Below are 17,693 nucleotides of genomic sequence, written 5' to 3'. Positions count from 1 at the left end.
GCCCTTATAAACTTGGGAGGATATTGGTGGGGTATGCAAACACCTATGAGTGGTCTCGCTCATTCTTATTGCTAAACTGCTGTTCTTGATTGCAGGGGCATGTATATTCAGAGAGTTCTGCTCTCAGACACCCCCCCTAAACTTGTACATGCTCCGTGTTTGTTTAGGAGCTCAGGCAGCACGTCTTCACTAATATGGCTGGCGCACTGCCATGCTGCTCCTAAACGGCCGCTTCCATACAGGACTAAGCTAGTCCTGCATGGAAGAATAGTGAATCTGGGGGTATATGTTGTCTCAGTGTCATATTCCACATATGGAATGCTGCACAGATGGTGATATCCATATATTCATATCCTTTTCTCTTAGTCTGATATCATTAATATATGGCATGGAGATTAATTTGGATTTCTGAGCAACAACACATCTATCTTGTAAACAAGCCATTTTAATTCTGACTGCAGGAATTACGCATAACAAAAAACCACTGTCATCTTTAGGAAAAACTACAAGTGAAGTTTATTCATTTTGTATATCAAAGTAGGGTTAAGCAAAAAAAAAAAAAAAATACGAAAAAGAAAATTTTCTCCCACCTCAATAAAGCAATCTATGTATCTATGTATCTATTGAGCAGTGAATGTGTGTGTGTGTGTGTGTGTGTGTGTGTGTGTGTGTGTGTGTGTGTGTGTGTGTGTGTGTGTGTGTGCATATTAAAATATGGGCGAGAGTGCTTAAAGACTTGCAGACTCTGACACATTAAAACAAAATATTACATAGAGAAATATAACATTTCCAAGTGATCTATATAAACACAGAACATGAGAAGACCAACTATGTACATAATAGTTAAGGTAATATTTAGCAAATAAGGTATATCCTGCATTCCCTGATTTGTATTTATTTATTATCCCATTCTTATTCAGTTCTTTAACTGGGTAATTATGCTGGTCAAACTGACCATTTCCAGCCATATAATTAGATAATATTAGCAAACATACATTACAGTAAGACATTTGCAAACTTTGACAAAGATTTTAAATATACAGCAACCATATGGCATCATATACTGTTCAAATTTAAATGTACATACAATGGAAATGTAATTTTAAAAATGTCAGCTTTTGAATCTTATGCTCATGGCATATTGTGTGAATCTAATCACATGATTTACTTAGCCCCATGTTCTTGTTTCTGTCTGACTGGGTCCTTCTAAACACAGCTGTGATAACGTTGTGTGTAATACATATAAAGGAAGTTTCTGAGTAGGTTTTTTTACGTGGTTTAAGATTCTACACAATTCTTTTGATTATGTGGCATTTTAAGCATACAGAGAACCCTTGTGGATGTTCTGAGAAGGTAAATAGAATCAATGCTTCTTTTAAACTCTTACTTACTTGTCAAATAAATTTCTTCGTGTGGAATTGATTGCACTGTCAACCCTGCGAATGGCATCTTGAACGGATGGCTCAACAAAGTTGTCTCCAACTCGTATTCCTTCTGGAACTGAATAAGAAACACATCAAGGTTTGGTTTAATGATTTGGCAGGAAATATTTATTGGCATATTCTTTGTCCATTTGTTGCAGATAGCCACTGACACAAATCTTTTCACCATAAATGTAAATATATATAAGAAATGCTGTAGATCTTTACAGGCTCAAAAACAACCTAAACAATGTATGAAATAATATACTCATAACTTTTATATAAGGGTAAACATATTTGTATTATTAAATGTATTCTTGATTTGGTTTCATCAAGTATACATGTACAAATTTAAAAATAATTTAGTGTATTGAACAGCAAGAATGCATTGAATTGAACATGATTTTTTTATATTTTATTTCTTTGCTGCATGTTTAAAGTAAAACAATGTATCATAGCGGTATTAACTGAAACTTTATTAGTGTGTAAGAAAGCAGTACTCCCCTCATCTGCATCCTTTTTTTGCCCCCTTTCCAGAGAAGTTGCTTTCCATGATGTTTGCTAACCAAGTATGTACTGTCCCATAGATTATAGATCATTGTGACAGCTGGCTCCTTCACTACATAGGTTCATAGATTAATACTAGGCTAATTGCCCTTATGGGCTATGTTAAGCCTATCCAATTATCCCATGTAAGAATAAAATCCTATACCTTGTGTTTGTAAGGTAAACACCTTAGCCATTATGTCAACCTTCCACCCCAGATGATCTAGGCTTAACGTATGACCTGGGTGCTGAAGAAGTTCAGAGTGCAAAACCAATGGCAGCTCACCCACCCTGATGAGAGGGACATAGGTTCAGCCCACTGCAGTACTGAAATCCAGCCTGCCTTGAAGCAAAGCAACACTGAAGTAATGATATGTGTGCTCACCAAGAGATGTGCACTATAGCTGGAGGTAAGCTTACAAGGAAGTATACATGATACAGCCTGACATTATAAGCAGTTACATTCATAACTACAATACGGGAGAATGGAGCTTAAGGCATATCATAACATCGATGCAAGTCTGAGTGATGCACTCTCATGACTGACTGTCATACACTTGGATCAAACTTGATCAGTGCAGTAGTGGGCAGACTGCCAGCTCCTTGGTAGGAAAGATAAAGAAAAAAAAATGCTGTGCTGCTAGTCAAGTGACACTGATTGGCATCTAGGGTCTATATTAGATCACCAAAAACTTAAAATAGTGAATGGTGATTAATCGACCCTATGTAAACGATAACTCACAATTTTAAACTGTCAGAACAGTGATTTTTTTTTCCTAGGGAGAAAAAATCACTGTTCCAACAAAAAAAATACTTTAAACATTATATTAAGTGGGGGCCTGCGCCTCCCACACCACCCCTACTTAAATATACCAACTCCGAGACTGCACTACAGTGCCGAAAATGGCAAAGTAACGAAGCGGCCAAGCAAATTCTTTTCCAGGGAAAGAATTCACTTAAAAGCCACTTCGATATTTTGCCATTTCAGGCTTTTGAGTTCGACCAAGATGCATTCAACAGAATGCTTCTTCGAGGGTTGGTATGAGATTTTAGAAGGTGGAAAAAAATATTTGATAATACTACTGTGATTCACAGCTTTACTTTAAAACCTGCATCATAAATCCCCCTTTCTTTTTCCTTGAATTTAGCAAATGGTACACAAGTCAGAGAGTCTGTGTTCAGCTATTGATAATGAAATTCTTCAGCTACTTCCATTCAGTTCTTCAGCCACTCCTATAAAACCCAGGCACCACACTCCACCTCATGAGAAGCAGTCTGTGTAGGTGTCTTTCCTCCCAGTTCATTGAAAGAATACATGTTCTCCTTTTCCATCTTCCTTCCATTATTAGTACCAGGATGCTAACATGGTTGGGTAATTGAGTTGCAGCAGAGTTTTTCATTTGGTGAGGTTAGCCATCTTGGGGAGTTCTGGACCTGTTTCTGAGGAGGCCTAGGCAATTCTGAACATTTTGTGTGCTTAACTTGTTATCTATACATCATTAAATTGTAGACGATCAGGTAAAATTCAAAAGGGTAATAATTAAAGAATATGTGACTTTGGTGCAAACTCATTAGTAATTTAATGTAAAATAAAGAGAATTATGATCATGATCTTGTCTCTAATTATTAAAAAAAAAAAAATATATATATATATATATATATATATATATATATATATATATATAAATATATATATTATATATATATATATATATATATATATATATATATAACATGCATTTGAGTCATGTATGTCAAGAAATTCACCTTGAGAGTGGAGTGAAGCAAAGTGCAAGGGATGAATCTTGACATCGACATCAAGAAAACATAATAAGATTTATGATCAGAGAGCTCCAATCATAATTCTTTGTATTGCATGGACGTTTTTTTGCTCAATGTGCTAACAGATATAGAAAAAAGTGTAGATATGTGAAGTGCCTTGGAAGCTGTAAATAACTTAACACTGACAAATAGACACTGAACAGAAGTGCCCCTCTGTGGAACTAACTGCTTTAAAAGCTTTGAGATAATGTTGACCTACAATTATGTCTCACTTGTACCACATTATGAAAAATGTTCTTCATTTTGAGCTTTAAAAATCTCACATTCCACTCCATTCCACATTGAAAGTGTCTGTCACATATTTATTAAGAATTATTTTAATGAACATGTATGGTAAATAATATTGAATAGTATTACTTTATCAAAATACATTTTTGTGTAAACTAACACAATTTTTTTGTAAACTAACACATTAATGATGTTGTGAGCTTCTTAGTTAAAGGGTTTAGTAAATGTTCCACATTTTGACCCATTTGTTCCATATTACAAAAGAAAGTACTCCACCTTTTGGAGAAGGAATGTTGAGAGTTATGGCCACACTTTTTATTTAAAGACATGGAAGAGGGAAGTATCCAACATCTTTTAAACCTGTTTTAGTTTCTGTCACTTTCTGTGGTGGCTGTTGTTATGTTCTAGCATGAAACTAGAGCTTAACAGTACTTACAGGTGCTTAAAAGTTTGTTAAACACTTTTCTGACATCAGAAATATGTTTAGCAAGCCTATCTTTTTGTCATTTTCCAAATGTAATCATAATGCTTCATGGTATCACTAAAATGCAATATGTCAAATCCTGATTATTGTATGCGTTTGTTAGAAGGTCTGTGCCTCTGCAGTGCAGCATATATTTTAATTGGGAATCCTAAAGCAATGTTTTAATATCTATGAGAGTGTGAAAGATGTTTATGTATTCTGAAGTGAGCTTACTGTGACAAGAGTTTGAAAACCTGTAATCTATAGCAAACTTAGTGTTAGTATTATTCTATTTGAAAGCATTTCTTAATTTTCTTCCAAGAAACATCTACAGATTTACAGTATTACTGTTTCAGTCATATTAGCATTCACACTGTTTTTGATAGGTGCTTAAGTACTATAAATAATCAGCAATGTGCTACAAAATAAGTGCATTGGACACTGTCGGACACATATATAATCCATATTATGCTGCTCTCTAGATGATGATGCTTTAAAAACAAACTCACATATTCACATCTCTCCAACACAATCAGGAAATCCTTCCATCTGGCCCAGTTAATTTCCAAGGGAATATCTTCAAGATCCAAAAAAGTCATCCTGCTGCTGTCCTCTTTGATAGTACAAGAAATCCTTCACAGGTCTAGTCACACCTTTAAGGAAAAGGAAGCCTTGGAGAGCAGGGTTTGACATAGATCAAAAGGCAACACATGGATCATTTTAAATGATTAAATGTTTTTTCCCCAAACAGATTCTGTGGTGTAGTGGTTATTACATCTCTTTTAAACACATAAGGTCCTGGGTTCATTCTTCTGGAACCATTATCTATTTAATTAGTTCATGTAGCTCTGAACTAGTCAGTTGTTAGCTAAAAACAGATGGATATGAGTTCAATCCCAGACAAGAGAAAATTTGTGTGACGTATATTTTAAGGGGCATGGCTGGCATAATGGTTAAGGTCTTCACCTCACTGAGACAAGTTATAGGGTTTAAGTCTGGGTCATATAGTTAAAATGAAAAGTGTTTCAACTGCACCAAGGAAGACTTCTAGGAAGTGGGTCTTCATCAGGAACTGATTTCATGAATATAGGGGAATAAAGCAGATTCACAAAGCACCTGTGGGAAGATTTATTCAGCAGGAGAGAACGTCAGTAACCATGAGGGGTTACAGTAGGGCCCCATGGGGTTAATACAATACACATAAGATGGGAAATCAGAACTGGTGTCAGTAGGCTTCTACAGGAAAAGAGCAATGGAGATGAGAAGAAAACAAGATAAGAAGTGAACTAACAGAAGAAAGTAAATAAGGTAACATATACTTTCTGGACAGGGAGGGGAGTAAGGGAAAGAAGGTATTTGTAATGTTTATGAAGAAGATTAAGATAAGTTGTATTTTTTTCTGTATCAGGCATTTACAGGAAGAGGAGAATATATGAAGGAGAAGTAGGCTGAATATGAGCCAAGCAGGGAAGATGATGAGATATTTATTGAGGTGGTAAAGACTGCCAGCAAAGTGGATTAAAGAGTGATGGTGGAACTGCATAAGTAAGGAATGTAGAAGACATTAGTGTGATCAGTTAAAGATGACAGATGGAAATAATCTGCACTCTACAAAAAGATAAAGGCAAAGCATCAAACTGGATAGGCTACTCTGCTGACAGGAATACTACAAGGAAGGAGGAGGAGAAGACTGCAAAGTCTTTATTTCATACGCATGCCTACTGACTCAATGCACTGGAACAACCTCATCAACTTTTTATGAGCGGCCTTAGGTCAACTGGTGCCCTAGGCAAAAGGGCTCCATGGCACCGCCCACCACACTAACCAATGCCCCCATCCTGGTCTGCCTACACCAAATAAATATTGGAAAAGTGCCCCTGCTAGATCAGTGCCCTAGGCGGCCGCCTAGTTGGCCTATGCCTAAGGGTCTGTGTTCAAACCTTTGGTGAGAGCAGAGACTTCCATGTGACAGTTACCTGAGCTTGGGTTCCAGTAAGGGACTGGATTGGACAGCCTCATTTTGATTGGTCAGTTTCTTGAAGGGGTTAAACTTAGAGACTATAAACACTAGCAGGCTTGCTCAGTTCATTATTCTTTACTGCTGAGATTCTATAAAGACAAGAGGACTACAGAGCAGAAGAAGGAGAAGATTACAAAGCCCTTTGCATCTGGGTTCCTGCTGATTCAATGTACTACAAGGATGTCATTGGCTTCCAAGGACTGGGTCTTCAGTGTTCCAGCCTTTGGTGAGAGAACAGGCTTCCATGTGACAGCTACCTGAGCCTGGGTTTCAGTGAGGGACTGGAGTATTTGATTTCATTTGCCAGCTTCTGTGGGGTTATTGGCTGTATTCTGGTTGGGCAACTTCTGTGGGGACAGAGCTTTACAGATGAAGACCAGAAGGCCTGCTCTGTTCATTGCTGGGCTACTCCATAGACAAGAAGACTACAAAGAAGGAGTGCATTAAAAAGCCCTTTTTCCTGTGTATTCCTTTTAATTCATCACACTAAAAGGACATTATTGACTTCCTAGGACCAGATTAGCAGTGTTCCAGACTTTGGTGTGAGTATTTTATATTCAACCATTGGTATGGAAGCCAAAACATAACATGGTTTGTAATTCTGCAGTGCTGCATTAAACAGCAAACAGGGTTTAGTATGATGTGGCACATAGCAGATTCTGTATGCAGGAGTTCTGGCAAAGTGACATCATGCCACGGAGAGGGCTGCATGTTAAAACACTGAGACTGCAATAGTGGAAATAACTGTACTGCTGAAGTGGCCACTGTATAGATAGTTATGTGACTAAAGGAAACAAAACAAAGGAGGGGCCATGACCAATGCTATTCACATTCACACATGCAGTAAAGTGTCTCACAGCTGCAACACCAACATAACAGCGACCCATACAAGGCAACCAAAGCAAAGTGTCAAGTCAGTTCATCACATAAAAGGAGAGAAAAGGCTGAAATAGTAAAGTTAGAAATGGGAAAATCAAGCAGAGGACCTCACAGTAGGTCAGCATGAAAAGGAGAGAGATTGATGGGGAGAAAGGCAATTTTAGGACAATTGCCCATTTCCATTGATTTAAAGAAGGGTAAAGGAGAATAATAGCAAGAAACATGTGTAGTGAGGAAGGAAGGCAGAGAGAAGGATGCAGGGGCAGATGAAAAATATACAATGTAAACAGTGATTGAAAGGGGAGGTACTGATACAAGAGGGCCACAATGAAGAGGCAAAGACTGATGGAACGTGGACAACTGGTGATAGGAAGTGAAAAAACTGAAAAGTAGAACCATTACAGGGTATAAGAAAGGGTAAGGAGGGTCTGCAAGAATGAGTCAGAGAGGAACCTACCCAGATATCAGTGACCACTATGCCTATCATAATGGCTGGGTGCTTCTGTTGGCCCACAAGATGAGACTGCTCAGCCAAGAGACTCTAGCTGCAAGCCCACCTCAGTCTTAGCAGCAACTACACCTATAATCAGATTACATAGCGGGACCCTTCTGCACCACTTTCAGAGAATGAGCCTTTACCCCAGTCTAAAGAGGTGGACCTAGAGGCCACCAGTGAGTCTCCAGGTAATGTTCTACAATGTGACCTTTCTCACCATCCAGAGAGGCAGGTCTGGAAACTGTTGGCAATGCAGCAGAAAAAGTGATGGTTGATGGAGAGCCTGGTGGCTACTGTTTCACCTCAGCTTGTACACAACTAAGTCTGAAGAAATAGTTAAATCCATAAAATAAAATAAAATAAAAAGGCCAACTGATAGTAAACATTTATATCAACATATTCAAATACAGCTGTGCGGACAGCTATAGACAACATACTCTTACACCTGGACAGCATTTCACGTCTCTTCAGACAGGCTGCAAATTTTAATCCAACCTTCTTGGCCACTACAAAACAAAACCAAAGTCTGTTTTCTAAATTTTTGTCCCCCATCTATGAACTGACCATTGAGGCTTCCTGATGTTACATGGACCCATTTGTCTCCTAACAGTGAGGAATATCTGGGAGCCATTCACTTAGTTGACAACTATTTCCTTAACTGCCAACAGATGTAAGGAAAAGGGTCAAAAAAACTTTCAGTTACTGTGGAGTCTTGTCTTTTTTCCGCTATTGTTTAACCTCAGCGTTGATATATGTGGGGGATGTCCTCTCACACTGGGGCTGGGGGACAAAAAAAATATTACTGCTAAGTTTCACCAAAATGTGTTTCAGCACAGCTTTATTGCTATATCATCATTTGGTAGATCTGTTGATGATTTTGCAACATGCTTCTGAATATTCTTAAATCGTAAGGGTAACAGTCCATATGGTGGAGTAGGAGGCATCATCTGTGTAGATATTTATGATACATCAGCGTCTTAGCAATAACATTTGTAGTAAGGCCCTAATCCCTCCTGTTGTGGTGAAATGTACACCTGCATCACTGCAGGGACTGCCAGTGCTCCCTCCTTGTCCACACATGAGTGTTCATTTACCTGTTGAACAGAAGCTACTGTCACATGCTTGGGGTGCCATATTTCATACCCCCTCTCATCTGACAAAGTAGCACTTGCTTCTGTACCTTGAGATTTCTGTTGTTTGACACTGAAACAGTAAGCATAGCCAGCTGGACTTGTTCCTAAGCTTTTCCAAGCACTCAAGGATATTAGCAAAGGAATATCTCAGGATTTATGGATTAATAGCATCTATTATTCTGGTGATTCCCTTTGCCAGATTACACATGAGAAAAATTCAATGGTCCCTGAAGACAGTGTGGCCCCAACATTTTCAGACCTTGACCTTTCATATTCCAGTGTTATGCTTTATAAAAATAGAATTGTTTTGGTAGAGGCTCCAAATACCCTTGAATCCAGATGTCTCCTTCTCTCTGACAACCCCTGAACAATTTGCAACAATAGACGCATCAGATTTTGCATAGGGCACTGTGACTATGGGGATAAAAGATCAAGGACAGACCAAAGCACATCAATGTAAAAGAGTTGCTGACTGCTATACATGCTCTTAAGTGTCTCTTCAATGATCACAGACAACAACACATTGATGTGGTACTTGAACACACAGGGGTGTACCAGATCTTACTGTCTGGGGCTGCCTATGGTAGCTTGGGAGGTATCGATTCAGCACAGTTTTATCCTTCAAGTTTACCTGCATTCTATCAGAGCAAATTGTTGTGGCAGACAATCTGCATAGGCCCAGGACAGACTCTCACAAATATAATCTGAATGTCAGGGTCTCCGAGGAACTGATCCAGTTGTGAGGAGCTCCTCAAGTAGGTCCATTTACCTCCTTTCAAAATGGACAATTAAAGAAATTCTGCTGCAGGATCCCTTGTAATCAGGCCTGGAAAACATATGATTTTTCATTCCCTTGGATGGGAATGTTCCTGTATGCATTGCCACACTATTCTGAAGATTCTGAAGGACTAGGCAAAAATCATTGTGGTGACTTCCTTCTGGCCTCAGAAAATAGTAATTCTCCCCTCGTATGGCATTGAGCAAAGGCAATTACCGTAAGCTTCCTCACAATATATATCCATTGACACAAGTTGGGGGTGTTTGATAGTCTCCAGTCTGAAACAATTACAGCTTACTGCTTGGATGACTCAACTTGGACATCTTTTAGGCATCTTTTTTTGACAACATTTAGCAGGTGTTTAGAGAGGGGAAAATCGCTATAAGGAAATCATGTATTGGTAAATGAATAAAATGTTCCAGTTTCTGCTGCACTAAGAACCAGGTCCCATTCAGAGCTTTCAGTGGTTTTAGACTATTTTGGTGAATTATCATCCTCTTATCTGTCTTGTGCCTCTATCAAAGGTCATCTGTCCACTGTTTCAGAATGTTTGTCCATAGATCCTCCCCTTTAATTATAGTCTTTGGTAAAGCTTTTCTAGAGAGGGGTTTTGCAATTATGTCCTCCAGTAATACAGAAGGCACCTTCCTGGGATCTTAGTTTTGTGTTGAAAAATTACCACTGGCTCCTTTTGAACCAGCTCATCTAGCTAATTAATGGTTCATAATGTGGAAAACAGAAATTCTTATTGCTCTAACATTTGCAAGAAGACTATCTCAGCTGTAAGTTCTCATAGTGGGTAAATCCTACTTTGTATTCCAAATCGATAGGATTTTTTTGAACAAATCCTTCATTTACATTGAAACTGATTTCAGTGTTTATTAAGCCATCCATATTCCCATCCTCTTTCCAGAACCTAAAAATGAGGGAGAACAGATACTTCATAGTCTGGCTGTGCCTAGGCAGCTCAGGTATGATCCTGACAGAACTAAATCTTTCAGGAAAGCCGGACGGCTGTTTATTTCCTATGACGCTAAGAAAAAAGAGCAACTCATGTCAAAACAGACTATTTTCAGCTGGTTTTCTGTTTATCTTTCTTTTTGTTACTCCCACCGTAATATGACACTTCCAGACATGGCCAAGGTTTATTCCACCAGGGCCTTGGCTAGTTCTATGGCCTTCTGGAAAGGAATGGGGTGTAGAACCATTCTAGAAGCAGTTATTTGGTCCTATGTACATACTTTTACAAAGCATTATAAACTAGATTCCTTTTTCAGATCAAGGACAGGCTTTGCTAGGACCCATTCTCTAGGGGATCCTTGACCGTTATCCTTCCTACTCCCAGTTTCTATAAGCTATGGTTATCTACCAATATAGCTAAGGCTACTACAGCTGTCATTTAATGAATTAACATAGGAAAGTTGTGAGTAAACTTACTATAACAAATGCTCAAATAAATCACTGCTGCAGTAGGTTTACCATCAAATTGTTGAAATACATCCATGTGAGCATTCAGAATGTCAAACTTAAATGTCAAAATCTGAAATAATGTTCCTGCCTAATGTCAGACATGGTAAAATTGGAGTACGACATTCAATATTTCCAGGGGTTTTGCACAAAAACCCATTTGCCGTCTGGGGCATAGAACAGGAATAGAGATTCGGCATTGTAGATTCAGTAAAAAAAATTCCAACATTACGAAACCTAGAAATCAGCCTTTCGAACAAGGGTCAGTCGAATGGATGCACTTCAACTATTTGATGGTAAACCACTGCAGTAGCCACTTCCTTCCTCCATCCTCCTAATTTTTGCTGGTATTTATGCCAGAGTAAGCCTTTGTATGACTATACTTAGGAGTTTTCTTGTTTATCATAATGGCAGCTTCCCTTTTTTTCGGTTGGCAAGAAAGCTTTGAGGCATATGACAGCCAAGCTATTTTTTTTCCATTCAGAAGCTTGTAACATCAATAGCTTAGGTGTATGTGGGGTGAGCCCAAGGCTTTAGAAGACTGTCCAGGTGTTATACATTTGGCAGGTTAAAACCCATATAAAACTAAGGCTACTGCAGCAATGTTTTATCTGAACATTTGCTGTTACAGTCAGTTTACTTACACAGCTGTACTTTCTGATGCTAGCCGGAGTGCTGAGGACTTACAGGGCACATTACAAATCATATGTCTGTCTCTGTATTGCACTGCATCATGGGGAACAGAATGCGTGAGATACAATTAATTCATGTATTTATATTTGTTCACTAGGATGGTCCAACTGAGCAACTAGGCACCCCTTTAGCTGAGTCTTGAAGCTAAAAGCTTTATTTACAATAAGTCAATTGCATACAGTTCTACACTTCAGTAATATGTACAATACAGTTATATGTGAGCAGTAATACAGTAGAAGTTTACAATAACAACACTGCAGTTGTGTGATTAAATAACAGTTTGTAGCAGTATAAAACATTTACCTTTTTGGTGTGACACAAAAGTTTTAACAGGTTAGTGAAAGTACTTACCTGAAAAGTAGTATGTGGAATATGTAGTGATATTATTCACTGCAGAGATTTGGAACATGTAGTGATATTATTCACTGCAGATATGTGGAACATGCAGTGATATTATTCACTGCAGAGATGCGGAACACGTAGTGATATTATTCACTGCAGAGATGTGGAACATGTAGTGATATTGTTCATTGCAGAAACTCTTTGATTTTAGGAAAGCAAGTGGAAATGAGTAAGACTATTATTAGTTAGGGGTAGAGATGAAAGGTAAGGTTTTGTATAGGATGAAGACCTTCAGACAGTAAACACTAATTCATCACTGAGAATTAAGAGATTTTGTTTTATGTAATGCTGTTCGCAGGTAAATACTATGCTATCAGTCTGCAGACTATTACAAGCCTAGCCAATAACCAGAGGGCAGAATCAAACTCTCTACCTTGAATATGTGCAGTGAAAACCTTAGACAAACCCTCAAACACTCCTAGGCTAAAAACAATTACAAGATGGCCCACACAAAACTTTCCTTTTCCCTGCAAGTTTACATGAATGGATTTATTATGCTATTACCCCAGGCAAGGAATAAAAGGGCCACAAGGCTCTTACTTTGCCTGGGGTTTGAATGAACCTGGTCTCGCCCCACAGGAGGAAGGAATGGTCTGGCCATGTGCTTAGTAGGGAGCCCAAGGAGTTGGGCACAATCGGAAAAAGAAAGCATATGTAGCAAACACTGACTATGAAGTAGTTGCATTTCCAACCAAACAATGACTAATACAGTATCTTACTTATTTATTATTATTTTATTTTACATTTGTTTACCGGGATAGTTCGACTGGACACATGTCCTTTTTCAGCAGAGGCCCGCGGAGAAAAACTCCACATAGAAAAATACAGTAACATACAGAAAACTACGGAAAAATAAACAGTGGTACAATACACAAGTAACAGTAAAAGACAATGCAATGTAGGGTAAAGTTAAGCAAATGTGGGACAGTTCTGTTTAAACACAACATTAGGTATTTTCTAACATAATATTCAAACAGTTAATACTTCAGTGGATTGTTATAGTATATGATAGGATTACATATAATACAATGTGAAATAAAAATTCTGGTGTAGTCAGTGCTTGTGTGATCTTGGGAATAAAGATAGTGAAAGTATAGATCACATAGATAGCAGGAATACTAACTGAAGGCAGAGAGAGGATAGAGACTTTTGCTTAAGCTGAGACAGTGGCAGGCCTGGAGATAGTGGTGGCAGAGTTAATCAAGGGCAGAAGAGGGACACAACCACCTGGATAGGAGGTGAGTTTTTAGAGAAGTTTTAAACTGAGCTAGGGATGCGAAGTAGTAATATTTTTTGACAGTGCATTCCAGATTTTTCCTGTGTTGTTAGAGAAGAGGGAATCACCTGCCTGATTTTCGGAGGCATTGATTTGAATATGATGCTTATTGGTGGAGCGTAATGATCTGTTAGTGGTATAAGGTTGTATTAGGGTTTTAAAGGCGGGAATTTTTTCAGGGTTTGAGAGAATTTTGTGGGCCATTGTTAACTGAATGTAATGTAGGAGTTGGGGGAACTGTAACCATTTAAGTTGCTTGAGAGCGATACAATGGTGGGATCCAGCTGGATAGCTTGTAGCATATCTGGCAATTTTATTGTAACAGGATTCAAGTTTCTGTATCTCTGATTTCTTTAGGTTTGTTAGTATGGGAGCTGCATACAGCAAGGGTGGATATTAGATGGGTTTGGGCAATGGCAATCCTGGTATTCTTTGTTAATGATGCACAAACTGAAATGCAGTCTGAAGATAAGTTCTGAAATGGTGCCTTACCAGTAACACTCAATAGCATGCTTGTAGTGGTATATCCAGAAGGATTCCTTGCCACACATTCATATCTTCCCCCATCTGACTGACCAATATCTCTGACAGTCAGTATTCCTTGAGAGCTGATGTAAAATTTCCCACTCTCTGTGATCTGTACACCATCCTAAATAGGAAGAGAAGAGATTTAATAGGAACATAAAGCAAAAAGTTATTGATTTTTAACAAAATTTCAGTGAGTCAAAATGCAAATTTTCTATCTCCTATCAGAAAAGACTATTAACTGCATGGTGTTAGCAATGTACACATTTATTATGCAAATGCATAATTGTGAGACCTGAGATAAAGTGAGGTGAAATTATTTATAAATAGGGTACGTGTAAAATAAAATCTATAATCTAACTAGAAACTATCATATCATCTTAATAACATGGACAAGTTTCTGCTTTGCAAAAAGTACCCCTAAAAGCCACTGAAATTTAGTCATAGCAATAGCAGAAGAGAAAAATAGACCCCATCTATCTGTCCATTTCTGAACTGACTTAAAACTCAGCAACATTTTTTAAATATAGAGCAATTTAACCTAAAACTAATGTCAGGCTTCTTTCTGTCAGCAAAAGAGTTTCAGACCTGATGGCAGAATACAGGCATACACAAGGAAGATTTGGAAGCACTCACTCTATTCACTAATGTGTCAGCAAATTGTGCGCAATAGAAACTATGTGACACCCCATGTGCATATTAGTCTTAAGGAAAACATATATGTACATATTGTGAGGAACTGGTCAGCACTGGTTTAGCTCTGTAACATAAGATTTTATTCTAAGAAATCAAAAATTTGTGCTGTAAATAGCAACAGGTGGGACTTTGTGAACATTAGATAAAATAAAACCTTCATTACACAAAAAGGTAGCTGCAAATGCAAAATAGTTTGTTTCTTAATTCTAGCCTGTTGTTCCTTTGCAAAACAAAGCAGTCAACAGTCATTTTAATGGTGAGATTTCTCAGATAAATATTCTTTCATCAGTTCTAGTAATGTAACTGCTTTCCCTCCTGTCCTACAGCTGTGCAGACACGTAGCAGTTTGCAATAATAAAATTAATTGACTCTTTCTCTGTCTGCTGCCAAGGCTTTGGCAGCTGGGCACTTTTTCTCCTTCTTTTTTAGGTCCCTCAATACTGAGTGACTGCTGTTTATCAAAACAGGCAAGACTTTAGTCACTTTATATTAGGTTTATCTGTGATGGGTGGCAACATTCAAACAACATAAATGAAAAGGGATTTCTTTGATGAAGTCCTTCTGTCAAATGGGAATAGAAAACTGAGTAAATTAAAAATGATTATGTTTAAGCCTCTGGTTTTAACAACAGAATTATTTTGTACCTCACACTGTCTTTTATTGAAAGGTAAATAGTCTTTAAGCACAAAACTGTAGATGAATAAAATAAAGTTTCTTATCACTGGTTCAGTCAGGCTAACTAAACTTTTGTCACACAGGGAAAATGAACAGAAAGTGCCTTTCTGCTGACTCAAACACCGAAAGCAGCAGCAGGCCAGACCAAAGGATCTCGTAGAATACCTTGGTGTCAATACCAAACTCTAATGAGCTGAAAGCCCTTCTTCTCATCGCTCCTGTAGGATGTGTGGCTCTTTCTAGGTTTTCCAAACTCCCCCAAAGCACAATCAGTGAACCTGTCTGACTTTGCAACTTCAGCATTTTGACTATGACCACTGATTACGCTACCTCTCCCCATATCTAATTACCTGGCTGAATGGTGAGAGATTAAAGGCCCTATAGCTACCATATTATAAATAGGGGTTATAATGCATGTGATGTTGATCTTGCCTATATGTTGATGTGTCATGTGATATTAAACTGTATAAAAAGGATTGATTTTATTATTGTTGTTATATGACTGAAGAAGCCATACTGGTGAAAGTTTTTACTTGCGTTTCATAGTGTTTTATTAAAGGTGAGTTATTGTATCCTGCCTTGGTTCTGGTGGTTTCTGTTACTTTATTCTTCATTTGCTTTGGAAATCTCAACAGATTTATCACTACCAGCTGTTGTTTTTACATTTTGATTATGAAAATGTATGATGTAAATTGATAATTTTTGGATACATTTGAACACTGGTCAGCACAAATGAGATACTAAATGTCCTTGAAATGAAACAAATGTAGCTAATTTAGTATTCTATGTGGAACCAGTATCTTTGAGATAATTATGATGAAACATTGCAGATTTGATATTTTTTTACCACCACTTCTCTTCTGCAAAATACGCCAGGCCAAAACATCTTTCCTGGAATTCAGAAACATTGGTTTTTCAGTTTTGCTATGGTAAATTATCATATTCAAAGTAGTACAATGTGGCCTAAATCTGATTAACAATCTGGCATGACACAGACACAGATGAACAATTACATAATGTGCTGGCAAAAAGCACATACATTTGTAAAATGGTACATTGCATGATAATGGTCATATGAACAGAAGCGCCCACTAGCATGGATATAGTACACCCACGATAGTGAACATTCACATGTGCAAGAATGCACTCCTCTGAGACTTGCTGAGAAACTTCATAAGGGCTACTTGGCAAAGTCCCTATCCATTTTTTGTCATTAATGGACAGGAAATCAGTCTACGGGATGGTCAGAATCAAAGGAGAGCAAATAAAGGAGCACTTAGAATGGAACAGAATGGAAAGGAAGGGAAAGAAACACTGGGAAGAGAGTTCAGGAAGCAAGAACATATTTTCTTTTGTGGGATAGATGTCCTCTTTTTAAAGAAAGGTACAGGGGAAGATAGAAACAAAAAGGTGTGGGCAGAAAAGAGGGCATGGGGATGGTATTAGGTGCAGGCAAAGACACACAGAATAGAGACAAAGTTCAGCTGTGGAGGTGTTGACACAAAAGGGGGAAACAAAGAAAAGACACCAAAAGAAAAGGGAGGACAAATGGTGATGGGGAGAATTGGACTAGAAACTAGAGAGGGAAGTGGGAAGGGGAACATCATAACAGGGGATGGAGTGAGGCGATAGATGACTTTTGTGCTCTTCAGTGCTACACCCAGCCTGATTTTGTCACCTCTATGACGGCCCTCCCTTCTGTTCTCAGCTACTGGTGGCCAAATAAGGCAAGGCAGCACAAGGATGTTCTGCAACTGCCAGTGTGTGTAGCAAGCCACCCCCATTCACCAAGGCTCATCTTCAAACTCCTGCAGGTTACATATTGTGAGAGCTCACCAACATCACCTGAAGAAGCGACAGTGCCACTCCACGCTGTTGGCACTCACACACCACTGCATGTCACACTGCATTGGCTACCCTTGGTCTTGCTACTAAGATGCAAGCATGGAGGCAGATGGAGCCAATTAATGGCTGATGTTCATAGACAGGGGATGGTAAATGACACCTTTTCCAGACACTAAGAACAGCAACTGAGGAGTTCCTACTCCACAATTGTCATACTATAACCCCAAAAGTGTGTCCCAGGAGGGAATAACAGGGCAGATAAACAATGAAGTGACCACTGTTACATCACTCCCTCAGCTCTGGCTGAC

The 17,693-nt window shown here is 38.4% G+C and overlaps 1 protein-coding gene across 1 annotated transcript in view; it reads right to left on the bottom strand.

Moving 5' to 3' along the window:
- The window catches only part of LOC122792862 (peroxidasin homolog), a 1,098,019-nt gene that overhangs the window by 761,410 nt on the left and 318,916 nt on the right, over positions 1–17,693 (bottom strand). The window contains exons 6-7 of the mRNA XM_044060421.1: positions 14,137–14,293; positions 1,392–1,500 (exon numbers count right to left, since the gene is read on the bottom strand). Of these exons, the coding sequence (XP_043916356.1) occupies positions 1,392–1,500; positions 14,137–14,293 (266 nt within the window). The remainder of the gene's footprint in view (positions 1–1,391; positions 1,501–14,136; positions 14,294–17,693) is intronic.

The sequence above is a fragment of the Protopterus annectens genome, chromosome 2.part0 (genome assembly GCF_019279795.1).
Source record: "Protopterus annectens isolate FY-2018-M chromosome 2.part0, PAN1.0, whole genome shotgun sequence".
Lineage (NCBI taxonomy): Eukaryota > Metazoa > Chordata > Ceratodontiformes > Protopteridae > Protopterus > Protopterus annectens.
The sequence above is the reverse complement of the archived record's forward strand: the minus strand, read 5'-3'. Positions and strand labels throughout refer to the sequence as shown.